The 10,466-nt window shown below is 43.0% G+C and overlaps 1 protein-coding gene across 1 annotated transcript in view; it reads left to right on the forward strand.

Annotated features, from left to right (window-relative positions):
- The window catches only part of IGHMBP2 (immunoglobulin mu DNA binding protein 2), a 70,410-nt gene extending 60,152 nt beyond the window's left edge, over positions 1-10,258 (forward strand). The window contains exon 15 of the mRNA XM_083164126.1: positions 9,798-10,258. Coding sequence (XP_083020252.1) covers positions 9,798-9,986 — 189 coding nt within the window. The 3' untranslated portion in view covers positions 9,987-10,258. The remainder of the gene's footprint in view (positions 1-9,797) is intronic.
- The last annotated feature ends 208 nt before the right edge of the window (positions 10,259-10,466 follow it).

A 10,466-nucleotide genomic window follows, 5' to 3' on the forward strand; every position in this document is an offset into this window, starting at 1 on the left:
AAAGATATCCTATCTAAAGAGTGGCTTAATGCTGACAAGAGAGTAGGATCATTTAAGGGATTTGATCGAATGTAGCCTATCGGTTATGAGGAATTTATAAAGTGGTGTAGTGTCCCTATGATTGACGCAGCAGTGTTGGAGGTTACTATGCGGACAACTATCCCCTTGGAGGATGGGGCCACCTTAAAGGATGCGATGGAGAAGAAAATGGAAAGCGTTCTGAAAAGGTTGCGTATTTCTAGCTCAGTTTCTATGAAGCCTCACTGGCCCTTAGAATTTGGTAATGCTCTTGCTGCACCAAAATGACAGTTTGGAATAATTCCCAATTCTTACTGCACTCACTGCCTCACTGGACAGGCACTCACATATCTATGAAACAAAATATGAATCAGTAGATAAAGCTTAGTTTATTAATACAATTTAAGTAAATGATTCCTAATATGGTTATGCCGTAAATAGCAGTTCATTTGAGATATACTTCAAGTTAAAAGCATCAATACATCACTGGTTATTGTAGCATCAGCCGAATCCTCTACGATTGGGGAATTCCAGCAATCAGCACGGGTAACACCGGGACTAACGTAGCACGTCTGCTGCGTCCTTGAGCGAATTCCAAAGTCCCCGTAGAATATCCCTGTCTTATATAGCTAAATTATAACCTTATGGGTACTTGTGGATTATCACGGCTCCCATCGCATGCCATCGCATGCCATATATAGTGGCATGCGATTGGATGCGATTTTTGCAGGTTTTTTTACCATTTTTAACAAAATCGCATGCGATTTGAAAGCATGCGATTTGATCGCATGCGTTTTTAACAGAAAAGCATCCAAATGCATTGAAATTAGTATCAAACATGTTCAATGGCCCCCAAATGTCATTTTTGAGGCTGTACCACCCCCACTATCAACGCGAACCCAAAGCGTGGCGAGCGGCAGCGGTACGCGTCCTACGACCTTTTCATACCCCCACTATTCACGTCCGCGTGGAGTTGAGAATAGAAAGCGTGGCGAACGCAGCGAGCCACCGAGCCCGAAGCGTGGCGAGGGGACGCGGACACCTGTAAAGCCCGCGAGGGGACGCGTATACCTGTGAAGGTATCCGTGTCCCCTCGCGGGGCTCGCTGCGCTCGCCACGCTTCGGGCTCGGTGACTCGCTGCGCTCGCCACACTTTATATTCTCAACTCCACGCCGACGTGGATAGTGGGGGTATGAAAAGGTCGTAGGACGCGTACCGCCGCCCCTCGCGGGCTCACTGCGCTCGCCACGCTTCGGGTTTGCGTTTATAGTGGGGGTGGTACAGCCTCAAAAATGACATTTGGGGGCCATTGAACATGTTTGATACTAATTTCAATGCATTTGGATGCTTTTCTGTTAAAAATCGCATGCGATGCGATTTTTTTCTATGCGATGCACATCGTGGGAGCCGTGATAATCCACAAGTACCACCTTATGCAGTGGACTCCTCCTTAATGACTCCTTCTCAGTTATTTGACAAACTACGTATCAGCTGTGATAATGCCTAATATGGCATTATCCAGGCACATGATCACCTAATGTATTTGTACAAAGCATCTAGTGACTGTGACTATAATAACTCACAATTTGTTACAACTAATTTTGAGCAGCCATCGACCTTGTTGTTTTCAGCTCCAATAACCCCAGCATATCGGGTGAAATTTACTAAGATGTGAAATACACTTCACAGGTCATGTTGCTATGGGCAACCAATCACATCCTGTCTACTATCTTCTAGAGGGTGGTCAATAAATAAGAAGTAGCTGCTGATTGGTTGACCATAGCAACATGACCTGTGAAGTGTATTTCACATCTTAGTAAATTTCCCCCATCATGTCTCCTCTGATACAAGATGGAACTCAATTACCTTAAAACAAAACATTCATAGACAAACTTGTCACACTCGTATCACACTCATTGCAAGAGGACTTGCAGGATAAAGCTTCATGTGATCAAATCAGTAAAAATTTGGCTTAAGTCCAGTTGGCTTTGGACTACATTTGAGAAGCATCCCTGGATGTTTTGGACTTTTCAGCTAAGTCAGTAAAATCAGGTGTGGTTGCCAGAAGAGACTTATGACTAAGATCACGGGCGGCAGATTCCCATTCTAAGAATAAACTGGCCACTCTCCCGTATGAAGGGGCTTTTCTTTTCGGGAGCAAATTGGATCATGATTCAAAGGATGTCTGTGGGTAAGTCCGTGAGACTTCCGCAGGGCAGAAGAGGAAGATTTTCTAGTTATTCTTCCAGACAAACGTTTAGGCAAGCTAAGTCATATAGGCCTGGTAGGCCATTTTGAGAGAGGTATGCATCTGGTATGTCCAGAGCGTTTTTTTTCGCCAGTCCATCAAGGGGGGCGGTCAAAAACAGTGACAGTGTATGTCACGTGGAACAAGTCCCTGTGGCAGGAAGACTGCTAAAATTTACACAAGTTTGGAAGCAAACCATTCAGGACGAATGGATATTGGAAGTGGCCTCCACGGGGTATCGACTGGAGTTATTTTCAAGGCCAAGAATGGCGAGATATTTGAGTTCAAAGCTTCCACCTCCAGGTGTATAGAGGGAAGCTCTAATTTTGAGTTTAAAAGGACTAATCAACTCAGGGGCAGTCGAAGTTCCAGATACAGAAAAGGAGTTGGGTTTTTACTCCCGTCTGTTCATTATAAACAAGGGGTGAAATGTAATAGGATGAGAGATTCAGAAATCTCTCACTTTCTGAATCTCTTATCCTATTACAATTCACCCAAGGTTTCTGAAGGTTTCAGAAGGTCTAAACAACTGGATAAAAAGAAGAAAATTTCACATGGAGACTACCAAGTTGATTCTGATGGGTCTAAGAAGGAACGACTATTTAGCGTCAATCGATCTAAAAGATGCTCTTTTCCATATTCCTATTGCGCTTTCCTACAGAAAATACTTAAGGTTTTGTATAGGAAAAGAACACTACCAATTTACTTGTCTACCATTCGGCCTTACCTCTTCTCCTCGAGTCTTTACAAAGGTCCCTGTGGTGTTAATAGAAAGTCTCAGAAAGTGGAAGATTATGATATGGGCATATTTGGATGATCTCTTGATCTCAGCACAGTCAGAAAGCGAAGTTATCGCAGCAAAAGAATGTCATTCATTTTATTCAAGAGGACAGTTGGCTTGTCAACTGGGAAAAGAGCCAGCTTGTTCCCACGCAGAACATTCAGTTCTTAGGAGTGGTGATAAACCATTTCTTTTCAGATATTGCTATCCCAAAAAAGGTGCGAAAAAATCCAGCAATTACTATTCTTGATTCAAGGAAGTATACAAATATCGTTAAGAATAGCGATGAATCTGCTGGTGATGATGGCCTCTGTGGTAGATATCATCCCCTGGGCAAGGTGGAGAATGAGGCCTCTGCAATGGTTCCTGTTAAGTTATACCAAGAGGCAAGTTTCCCTGGATCGCCAAATAAGGATTCCAGACTGGGTAAAGCATTCCCTAGGATGGAGGGAGAGCAGTCAGTTAAAGTCAAGAACTTTGTCCTTGATGAGCCCTCGATATGAAGTGATCAATACAGATGCAAGCGTCATAGGCTGGGGAGCACACGGTCTAGGCAAAACCTGTCAAGGGTTTGGTCACCTCAAGAGGCGGAGTTTTCTTCCAATCACAGAGAACTAAGAGTGGTATGGCTAGCGATGAGATTCTTCTGCAAAGACATCATAGGGTCTCACCTGCCTATCTTTTCAGACAACGCTACGAACGTTTCATATATCAATCGACAAGGAGGCATGCAAAGTCAAGTATTGTTGAAAGAGGTATGGCGTATTATGACCTGGGCTGAAGAGCATCTTCAGTCAATATCAGCTCGGCATGTACCGGGAAAAGAAAATCAGATAGCGGACTTATTGAGTCGCAAAAGTGTGGTGCCAGGAGAATGGGAGTTAAGAGTCAGTATTACAATTGATAATCAGTTTGGCCAAAAAGAGATAGACTTGATGGCTTCTGCAATCAACAAGAAACTCGTTTCTTTTCCAGGTACCCGAACCAGGGGTCGTGCGGAGTGGATGCTCTGTCTCAAAAGTGGCAGTTCTCCTTGGCATATGTTTTTCCTCCTTTCTCTCTAATACAAAGAGTTTTATGGAAAATCAGAACAGAGCAGAGTCAAGTGATAATTGTACTTCCGTACTGGCCCAGGAGGGCTTGGATTTAGATGGTGGAGAGCATGGCGGTGGCAGATCCTTTGTTCCTGCCGGTGTCGGTCGACCTTCTCAGTCAGGGTCCCATGAATTGCCAGGATCCACAAAAGTTGCATTTGACTGCCTGGAAATTAAGAGGCAACAGCTGAGAGTAAAGATCTGTCTCCAGATGTAATTAAAATTCTTCTTCAGGCTAGGAAGAAAGTTTCATTGGTAATTTACAGATGTAGCGCCGCTCATCCTTGGCCGGCGTTCGCCAGATGCCTTTCACTGTTGAGCGCCGGCGACAGAGACTGGGATCACGGCAATTGGGCAGTGTCTCCCTGCCCGTCTCCGCTTCAGGGAGATGCTGCCCAGTTCAGGGGGGGGGGGTCTGGGTGGCGAGGGGAGACGATGGTGGGGGAGGCAGCGGGGATCACCACAAAGCTCTGTTGCCACAGGGCGCGCGAGCGTCTCATGCACGCACGCCCCTGGTGGTAGCCGCTGCAAATATGAGCCCGGGTACATCTGTATTACAGAATATGGAAGATACCTGTATTTGCAGAATGGTCTAAAGACAAATTTGAATTTACTAAAGCTAATATATCACATATGCTGCATTTTCTTTGTGACAGATTCAACAAAGGATTGGCAGTATCACCGCTGAAAGTACAGATTTCAGCATTAAGTGCGTTGTTGGACATTAGACTTGCAGAGCATAGCTTGGTTAAAAAGTTTTGACTATTAAAAGAATTCGACCAAGGATTAGGTCTATGGTTCCGCAATGGGACCTTAATTTAGTTTTGAATGGATTGATGTCTGCAACCTTTGAGTCATTGGGTAGGTCCAACTTTAAGTTCCTGACATGAAACGTCATCTTCCTGGTGGCAATTACTTCAGCCAGAGGAGCTGCAGGCTTTTTGCATGAAGGATCCATATTTAAAGATGTTCCCGGATAGAGTGGTTCTCAGAACTAAGCCATTGTTCCTGCCCAAAGTAGTGTTGTCCTTCCATGTGAATCAGGAGATAGTTCTACCTTGCTTTTGCCCTAATCCATCCAATGAGAAAAAGGAAAAGTTGCATACTCTAGATGTGGTCAGAGCCATCAAAATTTATTTAGATAGGACTGGCGGTTTTAGGCAGACTGAGTCTCTGTTCGTAGTTCCCCAAGGGGCAAAGAAGGGATATGCACTGACGAAACAGACAATTTCAAGATTGTTCAGAGAAGTGATTTCCTTTACCTACAATAAGGTTGGGCGCATGGTTCCAGAAGGAATAAAAGCACACTCAACCAGGGCAATGGTGGTTTCATGGGCAAGAGAGGCAAAGGTTTCGGCTAAGGAAATATGCCAGGCGGCCACTTGGTCATCTTTGCACATTTTTTTCAAACATTATGCTCTGGATATGTCCAAGGTTCGATTTGGAAGTGAAGTGTTGCAGCAAGCTTTGGCTTGAGGTATTGTATTACCCTCCCTACTGCTTTGGTACATCCCATTGTAATGGCTGCTATGAAGTAGGAAGAAGAAAGCAACGGATTATACTTATGATAATTCCTTTTCTTCGGAATACTTCATGGAAACCCATAAGAGGTGACACTTGTACAGCTGTGTGCGACTAAATCTAAACTTGTATACAGAGCACAACAGACTCGGTCGCACACAGATATACTGTACGTGTCCCATATCAAATTAATTGGTGCGGTCTTGAGGCATCATATTTAAGTCTCGCATTCAAGACGTGGCAGCCTTGAAAACTGGTTCAGACCTGTTTGCAAGGCTGCAATTTTTGCAGATAGACAAAACCATGCTGCACTGCAGGTGGGGAAGATGTAACATGTACAGAGAGATTTGGTTGAGCTGTGTGAACTGAAATCTAAATTACAGTAAGAATAAAGCAGTCAATATTTACCATGCACAAAAACAATATAACTTAGCCAAATTATTCTCTCAGCACATGTTACATCTGCCCCACCTGCAGTGCATGGTTTTGTCCATCTGCAAAAATTGCAGTCTTGCTAATCGGCCTGAATCAGGCCCTTAAAAGGATATTTGGCGCAACTGCAGCAATAGTTTATACGGACACGCCTGTATAAGATATCTGAACTTTGGAAGGTCCGAATTGTTCTTTGCATGGTGATGTATTGATGCTTTGTGAAATAGACTCGTCCTCCCCAATCTATCTTTATTAATCGTATCGTGCTTCATTTATTATATTTAAAAAAAATAATAATAATAAAATACATAAAGTGGCCCCAAACAAAGTAATTGTGCTAATTCCTGTGTGTTGCTGTGTACTGTAGTTTGGGATGGGGTTAAGTGTGTAAATTCAGTAGCACAAATTTGAAACCTAAAACAAACAATAATAAAGTAGTCGTACTAAAGTCTGTGATACAAGCTAAGACCAGCTAAAATAATTTGAATAATTAACCCTTTGCGTGCCAAGGCAATTTGTCGAAATAGGTGTGAAAATTGCCAAGGAAATTTTTTTTATTCATCTAGTGACCTATTATATTTCCTCTATAAGGTAAAGATGATCTGTTTTTATTCAACATTTTTTATTTGAATTTATATAACAAATGTGAGCGAGCATTTTTAGTGGATATTTTGGGCATCTCTCACAGAGCTGTTGGCACTCAAAGGGTTAATAAGTATAAAATGTTAGCTTTAAGTGACAAAGGATGTGCTTAAGAACCAAACAGTCATTGCTCCTAAACACTACAAAATTTATGTCGGTCGTTTTGGGCAGCGCATGTTTTAAAAGAAAGGGGGCAAGCGGTAATGACCGATAAATTATCAGCATTTGAGTAACTAATAGCATGTGTCCCCAGCAAGTGCTGTAATAGATAGAGGAGCTCTCTCATCCCCAGGGACCCTCCTATGGCTTGTATCCTGGAGTTTTAGGTTCCATACATAGGAGGGGATGTCCGTCTGACCAGCTCAATAGAGAAGGAGAACCTAGATCTGTACTTTCCCTTTTTTCAGTCCATTTATTTTGTTAGAGCACAAAATAATATATCATCGATGTGCCCAGAGCATTGCAGAATTCTGAGAACACTAGGCATTGAAGTAAAACACAGCAAGCTGCAGATATACGCTGTTTTGTTCACAGGGGTGTTGAAAAACTCCAGTTAAAAGCATAGACAAAACCTTGTTCTTTGTGCTGGCTTTTACCAAAGTGCTGAAACATGTTCTCAAGTTTCCCTGCGGTCACAGAAAACATTATTATACTGTAGCGCGTGGTAATGTGTGTGAGCCCTACAGGCAACGTGAACACTGATACCCAGAAAGTGTGTGTACTGTATACTGTAGTTCTATTAGCTTCCTTTATGTTTTGTGGACTATAAGTGGTATATTTACCAAAGGGATTTTACAGAAAATCCCAACAAAGTAGTACCAGGATTTAAAAAGGGCAACTCCAATGTCTCCAATGTGCTGTCAAATGCAGTTCTAGGAGGAGCTTCTAAATTGTGAAATGTTGCAAATATCACCTAAACCATCTTTAAGTTGGCACTAGCGGACATGTGCTATAACTGTGTCAGGGTATGTACTGGGAAGTAAAGCATTCGCTTAACACGTCACGGGGGTGTGGATGGAAAAGTCTTCAGTGTCTAGTTCAACCATGAAAAAGATCGACACAATCAAAACGCGACATGAAAAAGTTACAGGCACTCCGAAAGGAGCGTTTTCCACTCATTTTAGTGCTGTGCTCACTATGTTTCCGGCATGCTGACCTGCTCCACTGCCCCTGTGCTCAGCACACTTTACCATCCCAAATCATAGTCCATGTAGATCTTATAGTATGAAAAAGTCCAAAAAATTAAGAAAAAAAATTGATGAACATGTCAACCTATTTATTGGCTGACAACTTAGACACTGTAGTTCTATCAACCGTAACCAACCGCGATGGGCTAGTCAGTTTTCTTTGTACCAGTGTGTAAAAATCAGTGGCACCAAGAGGGAAGTGGCGAGTCCCCCACCCCGCCACTTTCCCCCACACTCGCCTGTCCGTCCATTAGTCCACCCATCTATTCAGCAGAGCACATGCTGCTGTGTACTGACTGCAGAGAAAGGCAGCTGTGGGGGGAGTAATAGCACAGCACCCTGACACCCATCGAACCGGTCACCTGCCCCTCCCCCCCCCCCCCCCACACACACACACACTGCTGCATAAGGGGTAGTGGCAATCACCCTCCCATATAGGCCATGCCCTCTCATTACCGGAGCTCAGCAGAGCTGTCTGCGCCCCTGGTAGTAGTAGTAGTAATATTCATTAAATAGAGCTTTTCTTCTGTAAGACGCTTTACAGACATCCAAAATAGTATGTGAATAAAAGGATTTAGTATTGCAGCATTTATAAGAATGTATGGTTTTCCAAAAGAGGAGAGAGAGAAAAAACTCTGGGTGGTCACTCTCCACCTATCAGTGCGGTTCCACTCTCACCATCCCAAATCTCCTTTCCCACAAGAATACAGCATTTATAAGAATCGCAGAAATAATATAAACAATGGAACCTAACACAATAAGCAAACTGCCTGGTTGGTGCAGACATTTTGGGTAATAACTTCCATGGGTTGTATAATCCACCCATAAAAAGTACCAGGCGAAGCAGCCATCTTAGATGCAATGTGTAGGATTACCCTGGGTGGAACAGGTTACCCATGGAAGCAATGATACAAAATAAGTTTGTTGCGGAGTCCTAACACTAGGGGGAGTGTCCCAATAACCATCAGGTTCGTAAATTTTCAGCATACCAGTCTGGGCAGCCATGTTTGCCCATAACAGCAGTTAATGGGGGGGGGATTCAATGTGCCGCCGCTATTCCTATAGCCACAGCATTGAAGCAGGATCACGGCAGAACAGGCCCGACTTTAGAAGCTGTCGGGCCCGTTCTGCCGCAGATCGACAATCCATGACTGTTTTCACGGCCACGCCCACTTTGCGCCGATTGGCAGGCGGGATATTGAATCCCATCTGTCATTCAGCTGTGGATCAGACTGCAAACGGGCCAGGATCACTGCTGTCGGTAGGGATCGACAGCCGTGATCCTGAATTGAATACCCCCATAGTCTGTTTTATTGTGAATCAGCAAGCTTGGAATTGGAAGGCATTCAATTGTCCCCTGTACATTTTCTCTCAAAAAAACAGGGCATTATTGCTATTTTTGCCAGATGTTTCACTTTGTACAATTATACTGCTTTTTTTTTTGTTTGATTTTATTTTATTGGCGTAAAACATACCCCATGTTTGGACAAGTTTCCAGACCTATGTGCTTTCGTAAATTAATGGCTGTCTACACAGCTAATTGAATACTGTGCTTAGGGGCTAAGGACCTTATTCTGGTTGATTCGCAAGGCTGCGAGTCCACCAGACGCTGCCCTGTGAATGCCGATACACACTCAATTTTTACTTTTCTACTTCTTTTCAATTGATGTTTTTACAAAAAAGTTTGCCTCCATTTGAAAATGTTTCTAATTTGTCCATTATCCGACTATTTAACTACACCTACTGTACATCTTTGTCTTTAGCAAACCATATTGGTAGCTCCGTGTTATATTCTGTAGAGTTTACAATTGATATTTAATGCCTATTTTTGCTATATCCTTGGATTCGAGTAACTGTTTGCAATCTCTTCCAGATTCATGGTTGTGGTGAAAGAGCCAGATCGAGTGCACGTGCAAGAATTAGCCGGGAAGGAGTCATTTACCCTGGAAGCGGATACAAAGACCGCTCCATGGACCCCACAAAGAAGGCGCATTTGCAGAGAAAGCTAGATAAGAAGATTAATGAGTTTTCAAATCAGAGAAAAGTTAAGAAGGAAAAATAAATTTTTGACTTGCAATTCAAATTTGACACATTTTCACATGTATTTTTGAAGAATCTGCTGCATTTGGGGAAACCATTCGTGTGTCCTTTCACTGACCTTCAGGAAACTACTACCCCATCTCTTCCTCATATTTACTTATACATATTGTCTCATCAAAATATATGATCTTGCCCAAACTGTGGGTACAACACATGGAGACAAGTGTCTGTTATATCCAGTCCTAATAAAAGGCAACAGCTGTCCTTACTGAAATAAACAAAATGTTAACCATGTGTGTATTCCATAAATAAGAAGACTATGGGTGTGATGTACTAATATAGAAGTCTAGTAAAAACCCAGTTTTCTGAGTTTTTGATGCATTTCTCTATGTACTAAAATCGCTTCGACGTGGTGGGCAATGCCAGCTGCAGTTAGCCCAGAATCCTATGGGCTTCTTTCCACAGTGCTACTGTGCGAAGGATCACAACATGGTTCCCACCA

Source organism: Crinia signifera, chromosome 11 (assembly GCF_055691185.1).
Source record: "Crinia signifera chromosome 11, ASM5569118v1, whole genome shotgun sequence".
NCBI lineage: Eukaryota > Metazoa > Chordata > Amphibia > Anura > Myobatrachidae > Crinia > Crinia signifera.